This window comes from Marmota marmota, unplaced genomic scaffold (assembly GCF_001458135.2).
Source record: "Marmota marmota marmota unplaced genomic scaffold, marMar, whole genome shotgun sequence".
NCBI lineage: Eukaryota > Metazoa > Chordata > Mammalia > Rodentia > Sciuridae > Marmota > Marmota marmota.
The window spans coordinates 3,131,236-3,159,197 of NW_025999862.1; the positions used below are offsets into that span (position 1 = coordinate 3,131,236).

The window sequence follows — 27,962 nt, forward strand, 5'->3', positions numbered from 1 at the left end:
AGATATGTGATTCTTCCTGTCGGATAGTGATAATTGACTTGGTTCCATTTGCAATTCATCTCGACATTCCTTCACTTCATATAAATTTGTGCTTTTTTGTTTTTTTTTTCTTCTGGAACCTGCTAAAATATCTGTCTGTTTCCCTCATCTTATGAGTCAAATGAAATCTTTAACATGTGTTCACTTTAATATCTTTAGGAGTGTGATTTGACTTCTTTCTGAACATTATCTTTTAACACAAAGTCCTCCCATAGACCTCTTGCTTTGGAAAGGATCAGCCTCTCTTTCTCCTTGTTCTGAGATTTGGGTTGCTAGATCAGTTCTTTGAGACTTTTTAAACAGGACTCTTAAACATCTGTCATTTAAAAAAATAAAGAAATACACCTGGAATTCTTTTTAATTTTATTGATTGATTGATTGAACCAGGAATTGAACTCAGGGGCACTTGACCACTGAGCCACATCCCCAGCCCTATTTTGTATTCTATTTAGAGTCAGCGTCTCACTGAGTTGCATAGCTTTGGCTGAGGCTGGCTTTGAACTCGCTATCCTCCTGTCCCAGCCTCTGGAGCCGCTGGGATTACAGGTGTGTGCCACCATGCCCAGCTGGAATCTTTTCTTAAATTATTCCATTTTCTGAACTGCTGGGCTGATTGTTGGAAACCACAGTATGTGTGCTACGGTGCCTATCCCCTTTACCAGTTTTGCATCCAGGATCTGATAGAAGTTCAGGGTTGGCAGAGGGGGCCAAGAACCAGGAAAGAGAAAATGAAGAAGGTACTTCTAGCTGTTCCACCCAGTGCCGGTGGTTCAGAGCAGGAAGGGCTTCTGGTTCCATCAACAGCAGCCCCAGACCTGGAACCCACATCTCCAGGGTCTGTCTTGCAGCTCTTCCAGGTTTTTCAGAAAAGGAAGAGAGGTGGACACCTTTGCTTTTAGGAGCCCCCTACCAACTCAAACTCCCAAACTGTACAATGCAGTGACTGTATTTCCAAAGGCCTAAGAAGCCAGCAAGCCAGTAGGTGACCTAAAGATGAGGGCAGCAAGTTCCTGTTCTTCTGTCCTGTGTCTCCTCCTGGGCTCTGGCCAGAGTGGTGGGCTGCTGCCCTGGAGAAGGGCCTGGATGGTCCCTGCATGTCTAGCCTTTTTCTCATGAGCGTGAACACTGGTGAGTTATGAGAACCTTCCATCTCCCTCTCCCTTCTGCAAGAGGAGAGTGGGTGCAGCTGATTTGAAGGCTTCTTTCTGCTCTGACATGGTAAGCTTCAAGGTCAAGCCTTTTGGTCTCAGGAAGTGGGAAGCCACCTGGTGCCCATCACACTCTCTCTTGAATTGTATTGCTTCGGTTTGGTTATTCACAAAGAAGAGAGCACTTTTCAGTTGGATGTTGTTATATACAAAGTAGAATTGCCTGGCACGTTCTTGAGTTCCTCTTACTTTGGGTGGATTGCCAATTACTGGTCATTTGATTTTATTTCCGCTTGTTAAAAGCCTTCTTTGTGGGATGTTAAGACACTGACAAAGAAGTTTTGGTCAAACCAAGAACATATTTAAAGCTCAAGAATTTTCTCGAAAGTTATTAAATCTTATTTCTTCCCCCCAATGCTTTTGAAGTTCATCAAATAATTGTGATTACCAATCATAGATCTGTAGAAGTACCAGCAGAAGTTTACTTGACATTCAATTTCTTGTTGTTTTTGTCCCCAAATAGGATTCAAGCAAAATAAAATATTGAGCAAATCTCCCATCTATAAAATATCCATCCCCAACCTACAGACACCATTTCGGCTAAGGCGTAGCAATTCCATGTCTCTGACTACATGTTTCTATTTTCAGAATATTTTGCATTTGTTACTTTGGTGAGTTTTAAAACAACTGTGGCAGCTGTTTTCATTTTTAGATGAAGCTCCAAGAGGTTAAGTGGCTCTGTCAAGGTCTCGCACCTGTTAATAAAAGAGTCAGAACTGAAACAGGGCCCCCCACCCTACCCCTACCCCCTGTCTCCAAACAGCACCATCTTACTTCCATTAGTTAGGAATGAGGGCTCTCTTTAATCATGAAACCCTCTCCCTTCTGAAAGACGTTAAAGTATTTAATTTCTTAAAAAAAAAAAAGAAGAAAGAAAAAATAAAGAACAAGATGTAGATGATCTGTGATTTATTACTTGGATCAACTTCCATTTTAAAAAAGACAAGAGCAAAATATATAATTAATATTTACATTTTTTTACAATGAAAAGTATTTACATCATAGAGAATAAATACAAAAGAGCAACATGAAACGTTAGGACAACACAGACGTCAAGGGCCACTTTCAGCAAGGAATTTTCTGGCTACATTTTCCTAAGTTGCAGTGCAATGAGGACTAACTGTCCTCTACTTATTTTGCTAATTTAGTCAGTGTTTCTAGTTTTTAGCTTGTGGCCTCTTCAAAAGAGCCTTTGTTTCGTGGCATTAGTAATTCATCTTCCCAAATCACTCTCTGGGGTTCACCTTTGATCTTTAGGATACCGGAGATAACATCGCAGTTCAAGTCCTTGGCCCTTGCGTTTGGTGGGGTGGGGGGTGTAGGATCTCTTCCTAAAAAGAAGGTCTCATTCCTTGGCTAAACTCCTCCACACATGGGCAGGAGCAAAATTACATTTCAAGGAACAGACTGATTGGTTCAGTTAATTCACAATATTCAAGTTGTTATGAATGTCCTCTGCACTTGACAGAACTGAAGCCCAGAAAGGCGACCACTTGGTGCACCCGTGACAGAATGGTACTAGAACTGAGCCTCCTGTCCCTCCCCATGGGGACTTTACCCCAGGGCCACACTGCTACCTCTGTGCCTGCTGCCTCCTTGGTGAGCCGGGCCTGGAGCTCCACGTTGAGGCCCACCTCGAGGTGCAGAAGTGGGAAGCAGGAGTTTTCAAATAGGTGAGGTTGGAGACGTGTCCCCAGTCTCCAGACACTTGAGGGGCCACTTGTGAAGCCATCTGGCGAGTGGGAATTTAGGTTAACTCTGGCTTCTTGGTGAGGGTGGGGGGCATTTTTCCTGCCATTCAATTTTAGCCTGGAAGTTATTGGAAGGACAAAAGACACTGCTGTCCAGAGAACTAGTATCAGCAAATGGAACCACTGGCAATTAAAAGTCAAAGTCAAAAATGGCCAGGACAGAAATGTGCAGCAAAGAAACAAGTTTTTTTTTGTTGTTGTTGAAATGGCACCTGATAATGGGAAGATGTAGGTAGCTTTAGAAGAACCAATCTTTTAAGGTCAATATTATCAAAGAGTTTACTGCTTAAATAAAGCACTTATTTAAAAAAAAATCTACTTACAGAAATGACAAAAAATAAATAAACTTTCACAATATTCAGGGTGATTGAAAAGAATAAATTGAGTGCACCAGAAAAAAAAAATATCTAGAATTAAGAAAGAAAATAGAATCATAGCAGTAATGATCTCAATAAAAAACAAACAGAACTTAAAACACCAAGAAGTGTCCAAAGGTATTTACATGTGTGAAATTAGTTATGGCACAACCCCTATATAAAATAGGTATGAAGATTTAAACATTTCTGAAAATGTCCAAAGACTCTGCAGCAAGAGAAACTATTATTACATGATCAAGTTCATCAGGGAAATAAAATAGTGTACATTTAAATATTGTCCACCAAGTGTACCACATGACACAAAAAAGTTTCAGTGAAAGAGTTGAGGGATCAAAAGCTTAAAATCCAATGGCTTCAATAAACTGGCTGGTAAGGTCGGCCTGGGATGCGGTGGACATTCCCCATGTTGGGCTGGGCAGAAGGGAAGCATCAGGAATAAGGGAATCCACACCTTGTTCTTAGTAATGTTTTCCTGGCAGAAATGGCATTTTTATCAAATCACTGGGATATGATATGAGGCTCTATACTTTTGTAAAGAAAGCAATTCAATATATAAGGTGATTAAAATTCTTTTAGATCCTTGACCGAAGAGGCCCAGGAATGGCTTTGTGTTCGGTGAAGCCTAGAGATGGGGACTGAGAGGGCTCTGGGTTGGTGGAGGAAAGCCCTGGTTGGAGGCTCAGCAGTCCTGCCCAGGCCCATGGGAGGCCCCCACAGGCCATCACGCTCTGTGTCACCACCTCACTGTGGGATGGCTCTCTGATGTCTGGGCTCCCTGGAAGGCTTCTTCCTCCCTCGCCAGCAGCCTGCTGTGGGCAGCCTGAGGGCCCTGAGCACTGACCTCCAGCCTGCACACACTTGGAAGAGCCTTGCTAAGCAATGCCTTAGGCACTTTCAGAATAGAAAACGGCTGGAGATACCAGACCTCCTCCAGGGTCCCCTTCCCAGTGGGGCATCCTTGCTTTATGACAAAGTTAAGGTTTGAACAGGGGACCAGAAGCTGCGCCTCAGCCTAGACCCAGCAGCCCCCCAAGGCTGGTGCCAGGCAAGATAGTCATCTCGGCCAATCAGGGTTGCTGCCCGTTGCTCCTTGGCCTCTGTCTCTGCTGGGTGAGGGCTCATGTGACATAAACTTGAACAGGGTCCGTGCCTAATCATATTCCCAGAGACATCGCTGCCTCCCAATGAACCTGCCCCAATATCTTTATTACCAGGGAAAATGTGGGTTCTAATTTCCTCTTAAACCCAGTTTTATGAACCCTTTGGTTATAGAAACACTTGGAGATTTACACTGACGTTCCACAGCACACCCATTGACTTCTAATGGCTGTGGTGACAGGGACCCTGCAGACCCCTGATCATCATATGGGAGATACTGGGGATCTTCCATGGGGGCCTGGATGACCAACGAACTGGCTTGTTCACTTCAGGTTAAGCCATGAACCAAAGAATTGGTTTTTAAGAAAAAGATTAGTTCTTCCATAGTCTGCCACGAATACCAGGCCTGTGTTTCTGTGTCTCATGGCTTATTAGCCTAATCCCAGATTCCAACAGCCCAGGCATCAGAGGAACCCCCGGGGTTCCCAAGGGGGAAGGAAAGAACACAGCCTGAAGCATTTTGCTGGTCTTTTCCTGTGCAGGGAATTTGAGCCCTTCCCTGCTCAGTGCAGCCTTCCATCCGGGTTTGGTGGAAGGGGGGTGGGCACCAACTCAGGCCTGAGCCAGAACGACCCTTTAAATCAGGAAAAAATAGACATCTATGTGGTTAAAAACGATAAACCCCTGAAAAGCATAAGGAAAAGTGTGTGACTTACTGACGTGAACAGAAAAGTGACTCACGAAGGCATCACAAAATACCACATCTGTCTCCCCCTTTCAGTTGATAGATACCCCGTGCACTAAATCTGCTGCCTTCCTCCGCTGAGGCGTAGCAGGTCGCAGGCCCGTCCTAAGAAGTTGGCTGCGACACACGGAACTTCAAGCCAATAGGAAACCCTAGGGACTTTGCTCAGGACCGCGAAGGCGAAAACCAAAACAGCGGAGAAAGAACAAAGTATCTCTTCCCTGGTGGTAACGATAAGGATGTTTTTATCAGATTTATAATAGAAACTAAAAATCAAATCCAATGGAAGTGTGTACTCTCCCCTCTAATGGAGAACATAGTAAGATACATCTGTCAAAGAATCCATTTAAATGGGAGGCTGTGGGAGGGTTAGGCCGGCAGACAGACGAAGCTGTCAGAGAAGCTGACAGACTGCAGACTCTCCCTCCCTGGGGAAGCCGGAGAGGTGGACTGCAGGGAGGCCCAGGGAGCTCTTGCGGATAGATGGGAAGGAGACAAAAAGAGACGGGGTCAGTGACAGGGGAGGAAAAAAAGAAAAGGAAACAAAATAAGGGCAGATGCAAGAGAAGAGGTAGAGAAATCATCATGGGATGCCCAAATAAAGGGGGGCGGAGCCAGGAAGAGCAATGGTGGAGAGACCACCTATGGGGGGGAGGGGTCATCTTCCTTGAGGGGTCAGGGATGGCTGGGGGGCTTTGGAAACCACTTGATAAAGTGTCAAAAGGCAGCAAGAAGTTAGAAACCTTGCCAGCTCTCTCATCAGCATCTTGGTACGGTGAGTGAGGAGAAGCCGCCCGGCTCCCTGTGGCTGCCCAAATGGCGCACGCTGGAGACCAGGGACATAGGTCAGCCCAGGGGAGGCCTCGAGTGTTGACAAGAGAGCTCTTTCTGATAAAAGGCACCACTAGGGGTCCTGGCAGGGGACAGCCATGCCTGAGGGGGAAGCTGTGGGAGAGAAGGTGGGGACTGCTTCCCTCCAGGGGCCTCAGCACCAAGGTGGCCTCACAGGAGGCACTTCTGACCCAAAAGAGGGTTTAGAGGAAACAACTTTTTAAAAGGTCTACAAAAAAATTCAACAGTAAAAAGACATCTTCCTTCAACATCAAGACAGAAATTACAGGAAAACTTAAGCCATTAGCCAACTATAGGTAAGTTCATGTTTTCTTCTTCCATATAAAAGACCTTCTGCCTGCAGTATGGACAGGTTCTTTCCAAAAACCACCATCACAAGGACAGATCAGTGCTTTCCACCTCCAGGGATTACTCCTAGAAAGGTCTCTGTCCCACGGACCAAACTCAAGAGTAGCCAGATAGGCTGTTGACCTTCTACGTGACGCCATTCTGAAAATTAGGTTCTGTCTGATTTTAAGAAAATGCATTAAAACCTCAATTAACCAGACTGAAGTTCACCGCAAGACACACACAAAAATAGAACTTTTTCTACTGAAATACGGAGGTAATGATTTTTGAACTTAAGACATCAGGTTGGCCACATGGGGAATCTGTCCATGCATCTAAGAGGGCACAGGTGGGGGACATAGATGAGTGATGGGAGGCAGGGAGCTGCTGGGGAGATGGAATCAGCGCTCACCTCATTTAACTGGGACTATGGGTAAATGGAATTTTAAATCAAGAAGTTTTTTTTTTTTTAAGTTGCTGACTTTTTTTTTTTCTTTTAGGAAAAATAAAATAAAAACCCTATGAATGTTTTTGGAATTTAGTTTTAAGAAGCAACTTCTTAGGGGTCAGTGCGTCCTTCTGTCCCACCCCAAGTTGGCCGACATTCCTACATCTTTGCTGATTGCTCAGCAGTCAGCTCTCCTGCTTGGGTAGAGGAGGGCCTCTTTGAAAGGAATTTTGCCAGAAATTTTAATGAACCGTTCTTCTAGCGATTCCAGTTAATTGAGGTTTGTGTGTCAAAAGGAAGATCTTCTCCTGAACAGCGAACACTAACGATCCTACTGGCTAGCCTTTCTACTGTTCTTTACTGTTCCAAGTGCTTTCCAGAGATGGCCCTTGCAGCACCTTGCGGGCAGGTGGCCCTGACCCCTGCCCAGAGGAGGAAGTGGAGGCCGGAGCGGGAGGTGCTTGGCCAAGTCACCCAGGAGCAAGTCCCAGTTAGGGCCAGTGGGCGGCTTCCTTTACTCCCCATCCTGGCACTTGCCCCCTGGCTGGGGGCGCATTTTGGGAAAGACTTCTCAATAAAACACTTGGTCTTTGGAATGAATGGAGTGCAAGAAAAATGTCTCTAAGCAGGAGGTTCCACTGCCTTTCTCACAGTGAACCCCCGGGACCAGGCCACCTCCTCTCTGAAAAGGTGGCCGGGATGGCTCCGTCTTCTTCAACTGTTGCTGGCTCAGGCGGTGGTGTGCTGGCAGACGATGAAGACCGTTTGAGTCTGCACAAACATCCAGGATCCTGGGAGCCACCCAAAGTCCTCTACCCCTTCACTTGTGTGTCAGTTTTTGGGGAAGCTTTTAATTTCTCCCACGCCCTCGGGATGGCCAGCAGATCGGGCGGCTGGTTAATGAGGTTGTGAAAAGCCCCACAGGCCCACTGAGCCCTGGGCCGTGTCTGGATCCATCAGCTATGGCTCTTGCCATGTCCAGTTATGCACAAGTGTCCTTGACCCCACAGGGTCCAAGGCAGACCCATGGGATTTCTCTGTGGCCCTGGATGTACTCCTCCCACTAATGTGAAGACGCTGCTGTGCCTACTCCGTGTGAGTCCCCAGAGAGGGCAAAGGGGTGAAGTCACCAAGTGAAGATGAGGCTGGCATCTTGCCAAGCTTTGGGGGTCAGATGCTATAAATGGGGGAGGGGGAGGGAGAAAGCCCTAAATTCATTCTCATGCATTTTCCTCAAACTTCCAGGGCTGAGAAAAGATGCTATTGAGGATTTAAAGTCAACATCCCAAAACTTAAGGACAAGCCACCAGGATGCCCTCCATCTTGGAATAGTCTTGGGGACAGATTTCTCAAGTTCTCTCTCTCTCTCCTTTGAACACCCACTGCCCTTTGTGTCCCTCTGGCCTCCCCTCCCTTCGGAGGTAGGGGGTCTTTGGTGTGCTGATTTTATCTTTCCGTCAGAGGTGAGGACAGGGGTATAGTCCCCTCTGTTCTCCACACAGTGTCCACCTGGTTCTGGGGCCACCTGATGCCATCAGCAAATGGTCTGAGTGAGGAGAGGTGTTGATGGCTGGAGGGTGACTTGGGTATTGGGTCACTGTCGGTGTGACCTCCCTTCCTGGTTTGCCAGATGGACATCGGTTGTCACAGTGTAATTATTAACAGTGTCCTCCTTCACTTGAAGGTGTTCTGGATTGAACAAGAGAATATGGTCACCCTCGTCCCTGAAGAAATAGCTGGAGTCCCTTGACAAAGGGAGAAGTAGGTGGTTCATTTCCTTTACCCACTTTGCTCAAGGAAGGGGGGCTTCTGGTGACCCCCTGGGAACTGTGCAGATGGCTGCCTCGCTCTCCACCCTGGTTCTGCGGTGCCAGGGACATCCCAGGGCTCCTGGTTCTGAGGGCCAGTCGGGCGGCCACCACTATGGCCCAGCCTGGCTTTGCGAGCTTCTCTTGTCTGTGACAGCCTCGTTCCTTCCTTTCCGAGGCCAACGTGCCCTGCTCCCCAGCTCGGTGGAGTCAGCTCACAGCATTTGAAAAACCCAGAAGTGAAAGGGTGAATGGCTCAGCACCACCAGGAGGAACTCTTCTGAGGAGGAGCTGGGAAAGATGACAGGTCCTGCCACAGCCTCCTGGGAAGGTTTTTGACAGCCCCTCCTGCCGAGACGCTGCTCAAAGAACCACAGTTCAGAGGAGAGCTTTGAAGGTTGCAGCAGCTGGAGGAGCAGAGAGCTCCCGCCCCCAGGGCACAGGCCTCCTCTCCCCTGGTCACACTCCCATCAGCCCCTGAGCCGGGCCCTTGGGAGGGTTCGGCCGGCGACCCTCTGTGCAGGGGCAGCTCCTCCATCTTCCTTCTCCAGGGCAGGCGCTTTCCCGCGGGCCTGGGCTGGCTGGCCTCACTTCTTGGCGACTAACCAAGGACTCTGGCCCTTGAGGAGGTACAGAGAAGGAGGTGTTTGAGAGGAGGCTTGCTGGACAGTGGCCCATTTCATGGGGACTTCCTAAGGCCAGAATCTCCCCAACCCAGTTGCCACCTGGCCAGACTCCCAGTCCCTCACGGTTGGGACCTGTCCTCTCTGTGGCTTTCCCCTGGACGGTCTCCCTGGTCCTCCCCTGAGCTGAGAAGCAAGCATGGCCCAGGCTCACATTCACCGGAAGATTCTAACAGGGAAAGGAGCACGAGCCAGCGGAGGGCCCCTCGTGGGCAGTGGCCAGCTTCTCCCACTCCAGGCTGACCCCGACCACACCGGCCACCACAGTGTCCTCTGTTCTCAGGAGCCCAAGCCCTGGCTGGTTGTGCCCCGTTGAGCACTGAGCATGCCCGTCCTGGCACTGCTGGCTACTGCTAGCCCTGGAGGGCAGGCCTCACCATCCAGGGTGGCCTCTTCCCTCCCCTCCCAGTGACTGGCAGGAAGCACGGAGCCTGCACATAGTAGGTGCTTCATAAAGTGGACTGATAACTCCCCAGATGTGGATGAGCCCTGACCCGGAGGACACTGACTGAGGACCCCGAGGAGACCAATGAATAGGGAAGTCCTTGTCCTCTCTGTTCACCGTCTGCCGGGATGCCCCTCCCCCACCCCAATGTAAAGTAGAGGAAAAAAAGAACATTCCAGATAATAGACAAGGGAGATAGATACGGCCACCCGAGGAGCCCAGAAGCACCTTCCCAGGGCCATGGCACCTGTGTCACCATGACAGATGGGGAAGAAGGGCTTCGGGCAGAGGAGCCAATGTGGGCGATGGAGGGGGACAGCAGGGATGGCCACAGAGGACCTTGAGCAGACCTTGAGGCGGGCCCCCTGGGGAAGGCCCCCTGGGGAAGGGCTTGGTCCCAGCCCAGCCCTGCTCCAGCTGTTCCGGCCACAGGTACTTGGCTGTTGCCCAGAGACATGGTGTTTCCTAGAGCCAGAGGGTCACTCTGCTTGTGGGGTTCGGCCTGAGGGTCTGAGGTAGCGCTTCCTGCCCTGCAGCGCCACCCCCTCCACCATCTCGAGGAGCAGCGGCAGCCCTTGAAGATTCTGGCCCCCCTTCCTCCCCCGCCTCTGCTCTCCATCTTGGTGGGGTCTCTACTGACCACTCATCAGACGCCCATCTTCTCCTCTTTTTAAATATTTTAGAGTCTCAGGTGATTGATGCCTCAAGTTGCCCGAGTGGGAGGGACACAGGGGCCTGATAGGGAAGGTGGCGAACTTGACCGTGTGACCGTGCCGGCCGTGGTCCTGAGTGCTGGGGATCCCTGGGGAGCCCCTGCGTGCCACATGGCTGAGGCTGTATGGCTTATTCTCTCATAATCTCCCAGTGTGGAGCCACCGTGAGACACGCCCTCTGCCACCACTGTGGCTCTCAAGGAAGCTCTACCACCATGTGACACAGCCTACTCAAGTTTTGTTACTGAGGGTTATGAAGCACACGCAGGCCACACGCAGGCCACATGCAGTTCTGCAATCCCACGGCCATGCATGATGTTACCCCAAATAACCCTGGGGGGTGGGCAGGAGCGCTCCAGCATCTGGTCTTCCAGGCGCTCACCTCTCCATGGAATCAGAAGGTTTCAGGGTGTCAGAGCTTGAGGAACTTTTGGAGGCCACCCAGGTCTGGCTTCCTTGTTTGATGCTTGGGACACTGAGACCTGATGTGAGCTGCCCAAGGCCAGACAGTTGTCAGAGTAGAGAGAACCAGAAACCCAGTCTCTGGACTTGCTGGCCCAGCAGGGAGGAAGCACTGGGTGGGGGGCCGAGACGGGGCAGCCTGGGTGTGGGGGGAAGGCTGTCCCTTCCTTGGCAAGGCAAGGCTTCCTTGGACCCACGTGACTACAGCTGCATAAGCTGCACATCTTGAGAGGGTCCTTATTTGGGCCTGGATGAACCTGTCACGCTGTCACTCACAGGGCACTGGTTTGGTCTTTGTCAAGCTAGATGTTTGCAAGTTGGGAAGTGGAAAATGCTGGGCAACGTGCATCCCCCCTCTGTGACAGAAACCAGAGCAAGAGGGCCTGGGACCAGAGAGTAACCACCGGAGGCCAAGCCTTCAAGATCCAGCTCCTTGCAGTTTGCAAAATCTTCTACAACATGCTGGAAGTCTGCCCCAGGTAAGAGCCGGTGAATCTCCGACTCCCTGGCTGCAGCCAGGCCCCCAGTATGGAGCCAGAGACTTTGACCTCCATGAGCCCTCTGGGGCCCCAGCTTCTCTGCGCCATGCACCTACTCTATAGTTTCCCTTTTCTAATGTCCCGGTCCTCTGAGCATTAGCACTGATGTCCAGCGATCCTGCAGACTTTTGACGACTCCTCTTCCTACATCCAACCTCCTTGCACTGCCCTGGACACAGAGTTAAGATCCAAGTGGAAAAGACCAGGCTGGAGTCAGGACCCCATAGCCCTGTGATGGAGGGGGCTTCTGGCAGAGGGGTCCAGGGACCCCAACCACACGAGGGGATAATGCGCTTATGGTCTGGGGCCAAACCTCAGTGGACTGTAGCTCACTGGGCAGGGCAGTATGGGGACCACAACCAGGCCGGAGACAACATGAAGTGATGTGTGGGACCCCACCTCAGGAAGGGCGAGGACCGCTCCTGTCCAGGTAGGGCGTCCCTGCCACCACCGTCCACCTACTTTTCCTTGACTCTGACTTTGTAACTTCTTTCTACATATTTTTCTATCTTCTTGCGTTCATCCTCACCAGTGACCCAGTCCTCCGTGGTGTTAGCTGGGACAGTGGGTAAATGGGAACACAGAGCTGAAGCAGAAGGTGGGTTCTGGGTGCCCAGACTCACCCGGGGCCATCAGCTGATTTGGAGTCTCAGCTGAGGTCACCAGGGGGCTGACTGCTTCAACCGGAGCCCAAAGCCATCAGACAGTGGGTTCAGAAAACAGGCAACTTTGATTTCTAGGTCCCCACCAGGGGTGGGGGGGTGTCAGCCCTGGAGATGGGATAACCCAGAGGGTCAAGGTGAGGGCGGATTTCAAGGAGCAGAGCACATGGCAGGCCACTTGATGACTTTTAGAGATCCTGGGCACTTTTTCCTCTTTGTGAGTTACTTCCCCCATAAAAAGTTGTATTTCTGACTGTTTGCAATCCAGGCTGGATTCATTGTTATATATTCACTTTTTCCCCTTCTAAATCTAAAAGCATTAAAAATTAAAATATTTTGGGGACCCTTAAAAGAACCGTAGGTCCAGCTGAGTGGCCACAGCATCCGATGGGAAGCCGCCCTGGGTAGGGTCGTGGGTGTCTGGCTCAGGCTGAGAGGTGTCCTTGGCTTGGGATGAGCTGGAACACACCACAGAGCACTGGGGCCAGCCAGAGGTGTGGGGCCTGGGTGGCTGCAAGCTCCTGCCTCCTGGGAAGGGGACACAGGAGCTCCATTTGTGTCCACAGGGATCAACTCTAGCTCAACAGTGTTGCGTTGGAAACAATGAAGCTGAGACTTAGAGGAGGCAGTGATCTGGTTTCAAAAATAACAGAGTGGACACTGAGAGGGAGAATGCTGGGATCGCCCCTGGGGTTGGGGCAGCCAAAGCCCGAGAGCCTGAGCTCACCCCCACCCCACAGGACTCTCAGGAATGCAAAGCCCACTGATGCCAAGTCTGTGTGTAGAGTTTCCAGTTCCCCTTGTGCTGACTGTGAAGAAAAGATGTCCATATAAAATGTCCATTGTGAACACGATGGAGGTGTGTGTTGAAACTCCCAGGGTCGTTGGTTGTTTTCGAGCCCTGGGGAAGCAACGATTTGTGCTGTAACACAGCTAACGATAAACCTGCATGCCCTACCTCACGGTTGGAATAATAAAATAACACCTCACCATTAAAGCAGGTGTTCTGAGATCCGCATAAAGCAGCAAGCTATGAATGGAAAGCGGTACAACTCTTTTAAAAAATAAAAACAACTTCAGGCTGGCCCCACCTGACCTGGATCTGGTGAGTTTTCTAACTAGTTGGCGGAGTAGAACGGAGCATGAAGTGAAGCCCCTTCGCTGCAGCCATGGGTGGCCCCTCAGATTCCTATCAAGCCAACAATGTGATCTGCAGTAGCTGGTGGTAGTGAGTGTAGCTCGAAAACAAAACACAACATTCCACCAAAACCCCAAAGCAGTCGCACATGGCCCCTTTGTGTTCCTGGAGGTCTCAGGCACAACAGAACCCTCCATGCTTAAATGGCTCTGGGATGAACTTGGGAAATGTTACAATAGACATTGCCTCATAGAGCTCCCTCCCTCTCTCTCTGTTGGACTTAACATTTCAAAACATTGCTCCATACTTCTGAGGACCCCTGCTTCTGGGATTTCCTGCTTGCACAAGAAAGAGTCTGTTGAGTGGTTAATCAGGATCCTGAATTGCCATGTTTCCTTTTTTCTTCTTTTTAATAATGAAAAATCCACAAGAGTTTACAATATTCTCAGATACACCTAGTCTGGCAAACATGACGGACCTCCACGTGTATGTGAATTCACACGTGAGCTAGCAGCACCTCAGTGCTGGCTGGCCCCCTTTGGCACTGAAACACGATAATTTATTAAGCTTTGAAACTTAATAAGTGTGCACAAATATCATGCAAACATTAGGACCGTACTCACAAACAGAAAGTGTATTAGAGACACAGACTTATACAAAACATTTTGTAAACAAAAGGGAAGGGGTTATTTTCTGTACAAAATATGCAGGTTTCTCGCTCTCTCTTTCTTTTTTTTTTTTTAATAATCTGTAAGATGCATCATACTTCTGGCATTTTCAAAAAGTGAAAACTGTATAAAAATAAATATTCTATGTACAAAACACACACAGGCCAATCCAAGGTTAGAGGCATCACTGCAAAACAAAATCAAAACAACGTTCGGTTAGTTTCAAGGGGTCTTTGGATACTTCCTTCCTTGAAAGAAAGGGGGTGTATCTCATCCTAAATTGCATGAGGGCTCTTGATAGGGAAACTGAGGAATCATAAGGCTCCTAGTGGGAAGAAACTCAGTGGACTTCAAGCCCCCTGAGGGTGGGAAACACAATCTTCACCTTTCAGTCATTTCCCCTTGTTCCCACCAGAGGGCACTCTCTGTGCTGTCTTAGAGGCCAGGTTGATCACAGCAAGGTCCCAGCGAGTGAATAGCTAAGAGGGCCTCTAGTTGCTTCCTAAGGTGTCATGGTCCTTTTTTAAAAATTATAATTATTATTATTATTGGAAGCACTGGGGATTGAACCCAGGGATTCTTTACCACTGAGCTACATCCTCAGACCTTTCCAATTTTTATTTTGAGACAGGGTCTCCTAAATTATCCAGCTGGCCTTGACCTTGCCATCATCCTCCTGCCTCAACCTTGAATGTCGATGGGATCACAGGCCTGTGCCACCGTGCCTGGCTCTGTTGTAGGTGTGGATAGTGGCTGTGGTTCCTCTGTTAAGCTCAAGTATTTCAATTTCCTGACAACTGGCAGCCAACTTAAACAAGAAAATCTTTTTTTCTCTTTTTTAGGGGGAAAAGGGCCTGGGGGTCTTACAGGACACACTCCTTACCTGCTTCCTTGAAGCTTTAACTAGGTCTTTCTGGAACTGGACAAGAGGGTGAGTTTTGGTGTGAGGGGCAGATTCTTGGGGAGGCATCTCCCTTGAATATTGGGCTTTCAAGTGGTATTCAGCCTAGTGCATAATGTCTCCATGGTTTCGCTGCTTTTACCCAACCCTGTGAGCTAATGAGCATCTGAGCATCGCACGGGGGAGCTTATCTGTCTCCTGGTAAGCGTGGCTCTGCCATCCCCGAAACAGGACTGGACTAGCGAAGCACCAACTCCCTAGCAGCTTGGGCTTGGATTTAAGAAGAAACACACTAATACCTTGAGAAATTGGTGGAGGAGGGCTGGTGGAGGATGTTGCATGGGGCAGCACGGTTGCTGCTACCTATGCTGGGGACACAGGGGGGCTTCCGGATCTGTAGGTCAGTGGCCCTTAGGTGGGGAGTCCTGTGCCTTGGAGAGTGCTGGCTGGGTGGGGGAATCTCATGGAAGAGCCGGCTCTGTGGCCTCAGAGTGCTTCATGATGGCAAAGGCCAAGGCAAGTGTGAGTAAGTGAAATGTCATTGTTGGTGGGGATTCTGGGAACCCAGAAGAGGCTGGGTTGCAGGGGCACTTGAGCAGACACAAGGCCCTGACAGCTCAAGTTCAGGGGGAAGCGCAGGGTGGAAAGCCAGGCAATCCAGAGGCATAGAAGCCATGTGAGTTGAGAGTTTGGGCAGCGTAGATGTTTTACATCTGGATAAATACCATTATATGGCTTAAATGACCTCATCTGAATGCCACGAGAGCAGGCATTGGTAATCTATTTCAAAACACAGCCCGGAGCCCATCTGGGTGGCTACATGGAAATTCCATGCATTGGGGTTTGCGGACACCTTAAAAAGCATTTTAAAAAGTCCTCTGAGGGCAGCAGCACCTGGGATGTTTAGCAGGCACCCTGCCTTTGAAGGAGGGCTTTTCCCCACCCTGGTCTTCCTGCCCCATCTGCAGAAAGACAGAATGGAAGCACTGCAAACTTTAAGGCACCATGGGGGAGGGCAGTAGACCCCTGTCCCCAGGCAGCGCAAGCCTGAGAAGCTTACCTTGTTCCAGCAGCCCTGGACTGGTAAACCGTCTTCACCCTGCAAGGAGAAGGGAAGCAGAGCCTCAGATTCAGGCCAAGCAAGCAGGGCAGGGGTAAAAAGAGCCACAAACCTTCCAGCCAATGATCAGACACGGCCCACCCACTATTGCCTATTTCTTCTCTCTGCTTGAGGTCAAAACCTTGCAAGAGCATGGGAAACCGATGCAGTTGTTTTTGTTTTGACATTGACATTGGCTAAGGTCACATGTACCTGCAGTGCAAGGACAAGAGGGGCTGTCCAAGCCTGTGCAGTCAGCAAGCACAGATGACCCTGAGTGCCCTGAGAGGCAGTCTCTGCTCCAGCTCTATAAAGTGCTGGATGCTCAAGTCACCTCGCACTTGGGCCTTAATTTCTTCCTCTGCAAAACCTGGGCAAGGGGAGATATGCAATGAGGGTCCCAGCCCACCCACTCCCTGATCTCTTACTTGTCTCTCTTCCTAAGCACAGGAGGATATCTGGACAGTTCCATGAAGGTCAGTGGGTAGGTTGGAGTTCAAGGGACAAGCAGCCTCAGGGGCATTGCAATGTGACCCAGAGAGGTCTTCAGCTAGAGGACAAACTGTTCTGGCCTGGCCTTGGACATTGCTGGGTATTTGGGGCAAAATGCTATAGCTGAGTATGTAGCAAATGCTCATTGGGGTACATGGAGCACCTTGTAACCTCAGGATATTCTGCCCACAGTGACGGACTCTTCCAGTCTTCTGGCCTAACATCCTGTTCTTTCTGGAATACCCCAGGGGAACTTAAAATCTTCTAGAGGCAAGGTGGGGAGGGTGGAGCTGAACCCAGGGCAGGTCTAGGAAGGCAGTCCAGACTCCAGAATTTCAGGTACCAGGGCTAGACAGAGGCAGGCACGGGGTTTCTGGGGGCTGGAGCAAGTGCTCAGTCTTCAGGACTCCTCCGTGCCCTGAACCCACTTCCCCTACCCACACCAGACTCCCAACCTCTCATCACCTGGCATTCAGCAGCGCTGAGCCAAGGTCAATGTCTAGTTATCTCATGGCCTGATCTATAGTTCCCCTGCCCCCAGGGCCACAAGAACACAATGCAGGAGGTGGGATGGGAAATGAGAAAGGGAAGTTATGGGCATTCCCACAAAAAATTAAAAGGCAAAGGCACATGGTTATGGGATGTTATTGGAGAAAACATAACTGTGGAAATGGCTAAGTAAGGACGCCCTCCATTTCCCCTCTGGGTCGGGAGGGGGTGGCAGGAGTGCATCCCACAGTTCTACGGTGACCCTTGTCCCCTTCTCGGCCCACCAGGCTGCGCTGTGGCACTCTGCACACAGGACTCTGAGAGGGAGCCCAGGCTCCGTGGGCTGCATGTCATTCCCACTGGGACGTGGATGGTGGCAGGGGCAGCGGATGGGTGCCGGCTGGCAGAGAAGAAGCAGCAACGTGCAGGAGGAACAGGGCAGCCTGGCCCGCGGCCTCAGAGTTCAGGGTTCTCAGGGGGTGGTGTGTGGGGGTCGCAGCCCAAGGATGACTCCACGGTTAAGAAACATGCATGCACATGCGGCAGGCGGGGCGGGGGTCAACGTGCAGGACACGCGGGGTCCGGAAGCGTGCTTCTCTGCCTGCTCGTCCTTTTGGTCTTAAAATGTCCCCAGTGTCGTTCAAGGGGCTTTTATAGTCACTCCTAAACTGTTTTTCATTCAAGGAGGATTCCTGAGTGACTCCAGGGTAGGGATGTGAGGCTGAACTCCCGCCTTCCTGGGAAAGCGCAGGGCCAGCAGGAACCTCCTGGGCCAGTCCCCTTGGAATCGAGGGCCACCTTCTTCTGTTGTAGTTAGTTAAGAGGACTATGTGGAGATCCTTGGCCATCTCCCTGCCTCCTGCCTGTTCCATCTCCCCCAGACTCTTCAGCGTGAGCCACTGGAAGATGAGTGACCAGGACCTCAAGCGAGGGTCTTGTACTGTCTTCAGGGATTTAAATGAGGACGAACCCTTTGGGATCTGAACACCTGATCTGGGACTATCCCCTAGTTCTGATGGTGTCACCTAAACAGTGACCCAGCCTGGAAAAATAGGCAGGTAGCCCTCTTCTCCACCACAGTTCTGGCACTTCTCAGCCTGCCCTATGTCTAGAAGCATGTCTACCTGTCCCCTGCCAAACTGCCAAACTGCTAGGGGTAGAAGGGGCAGGGAGGCAGGCCGACGTTTTGCCAGGTGTTCAGCTAGCACACAGGAAGAAAAAGGAGTCACAGTTCTAAGAAGCTATCCAGAGGACGCCCGCTTTTCTAGTTTGGACGCAGGTGGCAGATCTGCCTAGGAGCAGTTGGGCAATGAGGCTCAGATGCAGCCCCAACTGCCCTCAGGGTGAAGCAGATCAGGTTATTCGTATCCAAAAGAGTCTTTCTGTAATTAAGCTTCTCCAGAGACTCATCATAATTGTTCTTATTAACAGAATAGCAGCAAAAATTTCTGCAAAGAACTCAGAGTGGTTTGGAGCTTCCTATTTTCTGTAAGGGCCAAGTGCTGTGTCTTGCAAAAGCTAAATTTGCCCGCTAACTTGATGGTGAACCAAGAATTGTTACTTCTACTTTTTGTGGTAAAGACTTGTGAAACGTCTGTCTAGTCTAAAAAAAATGGAACAAAATGCACTTTTCATGTAAACCTTCAAACCTCTCCTCTCACTGGGTATAAAGTTCAAAGAATTTCCCCAGACTCATGGTCCAGAGATTTTTTTTTTTTTAGGCACAAGCCTCCTCTGGACCACTGCAGCCATAAACCTGCTTCCTGATCGTTCCTCAGGTGTCCAGCCTCGCCTGTCCTACATCAAGGGTGGGAGGATGGCCCAGACAAGGAGATGTGCTACAGAAGCGGCTGCGGGAGGCCTAGAAAACACCCCAACAAACTTTGCATGCAAGAGGGCAGCATGGCCGGGTGCCCCAGCACAGGCAGGGTGACCCTTGGTGTCTACAGACGCCACAGGAAGTGGGAGCTGGGCAGAAGGAACAGGAGTGTAGGGGCACGCAGGTACAAACCACACACGTAGGGAAGCCCAAATTGGCCATGCGGGCAAGGGAGGGTGGTGCCATACCAATGGGCAGGGGGCATCCAGTCCGTCCAGCCCTGGTAACCCCGGCTCCCCTTTCTCTCCTTTAAAACCTCGGTGTCCCTGTTCATGAAACCAACCACGATGATTATTTAGGTCAAGGCTGGCCAGCTCCAGCTGCAGAGTGGAGAGGCGCAGTCCTACCCTGGCCAGGATGCAGGACCCTTAGATCACCTACGAATAAGGGCAAGACGCCAGCACTCGGAGAGCTCATCACGCACAGCCAGCCCCCTCTGCGGACCCACACCTCCCTCTACAGACCCACACCAAACAAGCACAGGTAACTTCAACTTCAGCCCATCATAATTTTTAGAACCTTCACATGGATTGAAAAGCACTTGGGAAGCCTGGCGGAGGGGCCACAAATCTTTAGATCCTGGCTCATGGGGGCTGCCTTCCTGCCGGGTGTCTGTCTCCCGCTTTCCGGGTTTTAGGGGGCTGGCGGGTGTTGTGAGGCTTTGTGGAGAGAAGCCCCTGGTCTGGCCTCGCTCTGCCCAGAAGTATCAGTGACCCTCAGGAGATGCTAACTCTGGTGTCCTGCATCCTGACCGAGTGAGCATTGAGACAACCAAACCGCTGGCCACCAAAGTGGCCCAAAACAAAGAAGGCAAATTCATGGTCCCCAAGGGCTACCCTGGCTCCCAGAGCCATGCTGGAACCCAAGAGCCAAGGCCTCCACCCCAATTCCCTCTCCACATGGTTTCTTCACTTCCAAGCATCCATTGTTCTGCATCTTCAAAGGAAGAGCATTCAAAGGAAAAGGATTTAGCCTTAATTATTTGCAGCTGTGGTTTTAAGGCAACACCAACAGCCGGCGGGATTTCAAGGGAACAGATACTCTATTTGCCTTCTTTGTTTCCAGCTTGTAAACCTCAAGGAAAAAACCAGAACAATGCAAGTGAGAAATGAAAACATACCAGTGGACAGGGGGCATCTAATCCAGGTGCTCCTTGGTCTCCCTTATCCCCTTTAGGCCCCCTAGATCCTTTCTTTCCCCTTTCCCCCTGTAAGTGATGGTTTAGTTCAAGGAAAAAAAAAAAAGAACATCAAAACTTTAAGGTTATTCATATGTTAAGGTTAGAGACAGAAAAAGAAAATGAAAGAAGGAAAAGTAGATTCGCTTCATTAGGATAGTCTCCCCATTAGGATGTGAGGTCCATACCCACATCCCTGCTTGAAACATCTGAGAGTTTGGCCCAGCAAGGTGGGTGGGGGACAGGGAGGCAGGGCTACCTCCAAGCCGGAGGTGGTGGGAAATGGGGACTGAAGGTACAAGTGCCCAGAGAGGGTCTGAGATGAAATTGGAGACAACCTCTGGAATCAATAATCACTTTCCTTAAAAGTGGCCAAGTATGTCCCTTGGATGCTAAAGGGACATCACCTTCCCTCTGCTGGAGGGTCTATTTTTGAGGGGCGTTGGGCTGATTACCTTTTGTCCCAATCACTGTTCAGCCCTCTGACATTCTCTTAGGAGGCAAAGTGATTTTAGGTGGAGCCCTGGGTGTGCTTCTGCTCATGCGTGCAAGTGCAGCGTGCATGCCTGCGTAACAGTGTGGGTATGTGCCCGTGCCGGCAGGTGTGTGTATGTGCACCTGTGTGTGCGTGCTCTCAGCTGGGTCCTCCCATATGGTTCACACTGGTGTGAAGTCTGATGGTGTTTCTGTGTACTGTTTTGCTGTAGACAGCTACTTGTGGATGGACATGATGGTTCAAGGAATTCATTTATTTCTGAGAAGCTTCAGTAAATGTCATCTTTCTAAACTGAGCCCTAATTTTTTTTTTAAATGTCAGGGTTCATTTAAAGAAAGGCTGTGGGAAATTCTTAAAAATGAAGTATCGAGCTAGGCATGATTGTGCCTGCCTGTAATTTCAGTGACTCAGGGACTGAGGCAGGAGGATCACAAGTTCAAGACCAGCCTCGGCAACCTAGTGAGACTCTGATTCAAAATACAGTAAAAAAGAGGGGGTACTGGCTGGGGGGTGAAGCTCAGGGGTAGAAATCCTTGGATTCAATCCCTGATACCAAAAAAAAAAAAAAATCAACCTTGTGATGAACTTAGAGTTGGATTTTTATACGTTGTGTTTCCTTAAAAGTGGCCAAGTATGTCCCTTAAGAGTTTTCCCAGGAACTCTCTTAGGAAGACTAAGGGACTTGCACAGGGTTTCTCCTGTGTGTTGAGGAGAACAAAGGTTTGGAGTGAGAGCTGATTCTGCCATAGGTCAGTGGTCTGATTTGGGGAAGCTGCATAACCTCTCTTGAGTCTCAGTTTCTTTATCTGTAAAATGGGTACAAACACCCACTTTAATGATTTGTTGTGAAGTCTTTGTACATATTAAATGCTTCTTAATAATAACGTATAGTATGTGCTCAGTAAGTCATAATTGCTAATAATAATAACTGACTATTATTTCCTGTTAGTATAGGCACTAAAGCTGCTTCCAGAGGCAAATCTTAGGGTTGGAGCTTCGTGTCTGCCATGTTCCTGTAGTGGCAAACAGCACAGTCTTCAGTTGTTAGAAAGAGGTAGTCTTTAAAAATACTTCTGATGTTTCCCTGGATTTTTGAAAATTGCCCAATTTCTTGATTCCAGAGGTTGTCTGCAATTGCCAATGCATTATTCTAAATGAATTAGAAAATTACATGTGTTTAAAAAACATGTATGTGCATACTAGGTACAGTCCCCTTGGCTTGAGGACATGTCCACCAACGAGAACATCATAACATAAGCAATTCCCAAATGGTGGATCAGCTCTTTGGGTGGGGAAACCATGGTACATCTTGGAGTGCAGCCCCTTGTTCTCTTTGGGTCAGGAGATCAGTGGGCAAAGCTGTCCGGAGGTGGGGTAGTCCAGCCCTGGATGACTGGCCCGAGGGTCACAGGGTGGAGCATGTGCTGGAGCACTGTGTTCCGAGCCTTCACAGGTATTGGGCCAGGAGCTTTCCTCCACCCCCCGTACCCACCTGTAGTGGGGCAGAAGAGGCCCAGCAGGGAGGGATTCTAGCTGGTAAAGGGCAAATAAAGTCAAGGCAGAGATTTTTAAAATAACAGATATAAATGTATGAAATTGATTTCAGAGGAAATAAATTGCAAGGGGAGAAGGGGAAGGGAGAGGATGAGGGTCATGGGGTTCCCAGGGGTGAGCATATTGGAGGAGAAAGACCAAAGGAATAAAGGAAGAGGCAGGCCCAGGCCAGAAGAGCGTGGAGGAGAAGGAGTTGGGACGTGGAGGGCTCAGGAAGGGACACACGTGCACACACACACACGCATACACATGCACGCACCATGCATGCACACACACACGTGCATGCGTGCACACACCCCAGGCAGGCATCTGGGAGTGGCAAGGCTCCTCACAGCATGCTCAGACCTTTCCAGTTGGCCAGCTCTCAGGCAGCTCCAGGGTAATACCCCAACTCTCTGATGACCACATGACTGGATTCATGCTCCCCTTTGCCTCTGACTGATTTTTTGATCCTAAATATGGTTCTTGGGTCAAATTCACAGAGCTACTTAGAGAGAGGGTGCCCTTGGTGACAAGGCTATAGTGTTGTTCTTGCTGTCTGGGGCACCCTTAGGCTCTGTGCTTTGCACCTGGGCCTTGGCCCACCTCTACGAGGACCTTCTTTCTTTCTTCCAACGCAGGAAAGAGGTTATAAGGCCACCCGTGGCTGGGACACAGGGCAGCCTATTTAAGGTTGTCTTAGCCCACTGAAGGCTAGAACAAATCTCTGATGGATCCCCCAGGCTTGATGAGGACAAAGCTTAGGGCTGTCTTACAGGAAGCCTCCTCCCAAACTCAGGTGTGTGGGGGATTTGAGCCTCTCTAGCTTCACCTCCAGGTAACACGGAGGTTTCTAACCAGAATGCTGCCCTCACCCTCTGGTATTTCACCTGGTTGAAACATCAAGATCCTGAGCTTTCAGGAAGAAAAACAAAACCAAACAAAGTCCAAAGCCCTGTGCCAGCCTGCGCCAGCCTGCTGGGCCTTTCTTTGTTTAGGAGGCTTCATTACCAAGGCCTCACATCTCAGAGCAGTGCCTAGAGAGGTGTGAACCAGGTGTGAGCCAGGAGGCCGGGATTTAGAAGAGACCCTTGGAGCACCTGCAAGTCAGGTCTCTTGGATGAAGGGTGCAGACTGTGCCTTGGGTTCTAAACGTGCTCTTTGGGATAAGTCACCCGGCTCTTTCTGGTGAACTCCAAGGAAGCATTGAGCTACTTTACTGTTTTCTGTACTTGACTTAGCCTAAATGACACATTCCTAATTTAGACATGGGACAGGGGCAGTGTTGAACACCAGGAAGGGGACGTGAATATCTTCCCACTGGGGCCTCAGGGGATCATCATAACACCAATTGCTTTGGCATCCGAGTCTCCAGCCTGGGCTGTCTCCTCCCCCTCCCTCCACCTGTGACAAGGGCGCTTCGCCTCCACCTCTCGAGCAACACCCTTGTCGTCACCTGCAATCTTCACATGGCTCAGTGCCTTCAGCCAACTGAAAAAGTCTTAAGAAATCGATTTCACAAGTGGACTATAATAAAGAAAACCAGAACACATTAGAAATAAATTAGAAAGGAGGTCAGTATGCCAAGCAAGGGCTGGAATGATCACAGAGAGGCCCGAAAGACCGGCCATAATTCCTTGGCTCTCCTGCCAGGCCCTTGCTAGCCAATGACTTCTAGACTGAGTCTTGCCATGGACAGTCTGGTAGGGGTAGCTCTGTCTGCTCTCTCTGGTTTATAGAATTTGTGGGAGAAACTGAAGTGGTGTTGACCAACTGCCAATGAAGAGTGTTTGGGAACAGAGGAGTGCTCAGGAAGCGCTTCTTAGATGGAAGGAAATGGAATTAACTGCTGCCGTACGTAAACACAGAGCACCTGGGACTTTCTGTCCATGGACATGGTATCAGCATTCAGAGAGCTGCATTCTGGAATACAGGCGTGTGCCCTAGCTCTCAGGGGGACCTCAGTACATTTTATTATCTTTCCAGGTTGCATTTCTCCATCAATCTGTTCCTCCCATTCCTTCCCTTCTAAGATCCTTGGATTTTTATGACCCACTAGAAGATGCTCCTGGGCCTCTAGGGGGCATGTGCAGCCCAGGGAGAACCCCTGCAAGGTAGAAGCAGACACCTTCTAGAAAGCACCTACAGGTCCTCTCTGGGTCAGATATAGTTAAATGATCACAGTTGGACCCAAGTAGCCAAGGCTGTGGCACGCGTCATAAGCCATCAAGAGGCTGAGGGTGCTGTGAACAGTTAGCGTGCCGTGGTAAAGACGGCAGGAGGGAAGGGGGTCTGGAAAGCACAATTCATTTCAGAGTCCTGTTGACTCCAGGAGAAACCGTGGTATTTTCTTAAGGCCTTGGCTGCTGACTCAGCTGTCTGCTTTCTTCTGGGTTTTTCTTCTTGCCAGTACCCTGGAATTCCTGGCAGAAGGTGAGGACAAGGTAGGAATGGGTCTGAAAGCATCATTTAGGGGACATTATCAGGGCAACACGGAGAGCGCTGGACACTGGGCTCTGTATGGCCATGCTAAGCTGACAGCCACTGGAACTCAGTGTCCCTGGGGAATGTGGAAACACACACACACACACACACACACACACACACACACGCTTCAATTTCAAGATTAGGCCCCCGGCTCTCCGCATGCTGTGTGTGGATAAAGGCCTTCATTCTAAAGTCTTTCGATTTAGGGTGATTTATCAGGAGAAACGGTATTTTCCATGTTGGGCTAAGAATCCCTCGTTGATCATTCCAGCCCTTCAGGAAGACGTTAGTAACCAGCGCTCAAGTGTAGGGCTCAGACTTACCCGGTTCCCTTTGTCCCCGGGTGGTCCATGTAAACCCTGCAATAAATCAGAGACAGAAAGACACGTTAATGGGAAAGACAGAACAGTCAGGCAGTCATTCCCTCCAGGCTCAGAAAGAGCTTTATGGACCCCTAATTCAGGCAGGGACAGGAGGGGGACTTGACCTAGAGGCAAATGAGTTTTCTTTTCTTCTTCTTATTTTATTTTATTTTATTGTACTGGGAATTGAACGCGGGCACCTAGCCACCGAGCCACATGGCCATCCTCCTCTCCAGCCTATATCCTGGCTCGTAGTCATGTTCTTCCAAGATGGCGCACACGGAGGAGTGGTGGGTCGGAGGCCAAGCAGTCAGCACGCAGTGCTCTTGACGGAGGAGAAGTCCTTGGCTCTCCTGCCAGGCCCTTGCTAGCCAATGACTTCGCAGTTTCTCAGACCCTCTTTCAAGGTGCAGTTGCTCCAGGGGAACGAGCGGGAGGGGGACTGGCCCAGACAAGCCCACCCAGGCCACATGTGCTCAGTCTTCAGGCGGATGGGAAAAAGCAGAGGTCCAGGCTCTTCAGGGCAGTCACTGGACCCTTACAACGAGCCAACAGGTGAATGTACTACGGGTGGATGCTAGGTCCATTCCCTGAGGTCCAGCTGCCCTGAGAAAGCTCTGGGACTCACAGCACGTCTCCTTTCTGTGACACAGAGATCTGGAGTTGATTCTACCCCTCCTCAAGGGCAGGAACCATGGCACATTCACTTGGGAGGCCCCTCTGTGTCCATGACAGAGGCTCAAGTAGAAGGGCTTAGGACATTACTGCATTCCTTGAGATGGGCCAGAGGGCTGAGCACCTGGTCCCCTGCCAGGGTCCCCAGGAAGTTCTAGCACCTCACAGTGGCCTCTTGGCAGCTCCCTCTATCATGGGAATGAGACTTCTCCCTCAGCTCGAGATTTGTGCTTCAGGTCTGGACACTGTTTTGACCTTGTTGTTGGGTGGCGGGGGACAGGGGTGGGCAGAGAGAAACCTCTGATTCCACCAGACTCACAGGAAGCCCAGCTGCTCCCGTTGGTCCTGTCATCCCTGGGTCTCCTTTGCTGCCCTGAAATGAGAGAAAGAAACCATGAACCCTCCCTGGTGAGGTGCCAGTCTTCCATTACCAGCTCCTATTCTGGTACAAAGACTGGGAGCCTCTCTGGCCTCCTCAAAGAACCCTCTGGAAGCAAAGTCTGTGTGAGACGTGGGGTGTCACGGGTGCAGACTCTGCTCTGGAGGGTCTTGGAACCCCCTCACTCTCCCTCCAGCAGCGTCTGTCCCCCAGGGCCCTCTGGAAGGACTGAGCAGTGTCCTGAGGGTACTGGTTGGCAGGGGAGGAGAAAGAGGAGCAGGAAGGTGGCCGAGAGAAGGGGAAGGGCAGGGAGCTATGGTTTCTTCCCTGAAACCTCAGCGTCATCTCGTTTCCTTGTGTGGCAGTGATCTCAGAGCAGCCCAGACCCCTCTGCGGGAGATGCCCACCCTCTGCGTCCCGGAGACAGTCAGCAAGGTGGGTGGATGGAGAGAAGGGAGCTGCTGGTGCAGGTGGAGAAGTCCACAGGTGTCCCTGGGGACCAGCCTGCCCTCCAGAGAGCCCCCGTCCTGAGAGTGTGGAAACAGGGGCTTCCCGGTGCAGGAAGACAGGTGGCTGTCCTGCACACTGGCCTCCTCTACCCTCACCTCTCACCCACTTGGCGTGGGATGGGGCTGGATCTCAGGTGTCACCTTACATTGCCAAGGCCACTCATCTCAGCCACTGTGGGGACCATGCCTGACACGCTGGCCTCCTGACTGCTTGATGTCCTCTAAGGGTCTTTCTAAACACCTGGTGCTCTGTCTATGCCGTTTCCCTACCTCATTATGAAATTTAGGCACATGTAGTCATAACACCCCCCTGGGGCCTTGTCACACTGAACCATGACAGGTGACAGGTGATTAGAAACCCAACTGGAGAAAGCTTCCATCTCATCTCTGTCCACTTGTGGCACTCGAAAGGCTCCCCCAGGCTGCTGGAGAGTGACCAGGAGTGACAGCTGAAGGCAGGGATGAGGGCTGAGCCCCTGCGGCTGTCGTGGGGACCCCGTTGGGCTTGGGTGCTGAGGCTGAGGAAGGGTGGCCTGCAACACGCCCTCCCGCCCACCGAGCTCTCACCCTCTCGCCCTTTGGTCCAGCTGGGCCTGGAACTCCAATTGGTCCTGGGGTACCCTGAGGGGGTGAAAGAAAGGAGAGTTGAGGGGCTGGCTGCTGGGGAGCCCCGGGAGTCCCGCCCGACCGCTGGAGATGAGCAAGGTCCAGGGCCCAGTTTTCAGGGTTGGCGAGGCCAGGCTTGTTCAGGGTGGCCATTTGATGGGGCCATTTATGATCCTTTTGGAGCTTGGGGGCCTTGGAGGAAAGAGCGCTGGCCCCTGCCTCAGAGCCAGATTTGGGGGACGAAACCCTTTTATGTCACAGCCAAGCTTGCCAAGGCTGAAAATGGCAGAATGGTTGCTGAGTTTGCTCCCAGAAGCCCTTGGGAGGGAAGTGACCCTGTCCCGGGGGCGGGGCCTAGGGCGGGCACCCCTTTGCTGTTGCAGCTTCACATGCAGCAGGAGGGTCTTCATGCCACAGAGACCAAGGCAGATGCACATAGGAGAGGCAGGCGAGAGGGGGCCATCCAGCAGACCTGTCCCTGGCCCTGGCTTTTGAGCCCACCCCCGCGTTCTGGAACAGGCTGGATTGGAGGGGATTAGTTAGTGGGCCTCGGGAGCCTGCACCACATGAGCCTTCAGAGAGGTGGGCCACGACCTCTCCTAACTCAGGGCGGTAGGGAGTGGGGGCTGGCGTTGCTTGGAGATGGAGCAGGGCTTCCTGTGGCACCTCAAGTACCTTCCCCTGGTTCCCACCTGCAGCCAGACTGGACCAAGCCTCGAATTCACAGTCTCTCCTTTCTCTGTCTCACTGTCTCAGGCAAGGGCAGGGGGCTTGGTTGGGCCTGGGGGTGATTTCTGGAGCTCTGAGTGTCCCTGGGAAAGGTGGGGCTCAAGCAAGTGGGAACATGCTGATTTTTTCCACGTGAGAAAAAGCCACCAGGTCAGCTCAGTGCACAGATTTGCAACTGTGAGGAAG

The 27,962-nt window shown here is 50.7% G+C and overlaps 1 protein-coding gene across 15 annotated transcripts in view; it reads right to left on the minus strand.

The window, feature by feature from the left end:
* Nucleotides 1–13,906: 13,906 nt before the first annotated feature.
* Nucleotides 13,907–27,962, minus strand: part of Col13a1 (collagen type XIII alpha 1 chain) — a 144,577-nt gene continuing 130,521 nt past the window's right edge. For 13 of the 15 annotated variants that reach the window (XM_048809701.1, XM_048809642.1, XM_048809659.1 and 10 more), the window contains 6 exons: nt 27,009–27,062; nt 25,873–25,926; nt 24,840–24,875; nt 19,944–20,030; nt 15,925–15,963; nt 13,907–14,150 (listed from right to left, as the gene is read on the minus strand). In XM_048809701.1, the coding sequence (XP_048665658.1) occupies nt 14,148–14,150; nt 15,925–15,963; nt 19,944–20,030; nt 24,840–24,875; nt 25,873–25,926; nt 27,009–27,062 (273 nt within the window). In that variant the 3' untranslated portion in view covers nt 13,907–14,147. Of the gene's footprint in view, nt 14,151–15,924; nt 15,964–19,011; nt 19,090–19,943; nt 20,031–24,839; nt 24,876–25,872; nt 25,927–27,008; nt 27,063–27,962 lie in introns of all 15 variants that reach the window. The other 2 variants (XM_048809614.1, XM_048809676.1) reach the window with 2 other exon arrangements.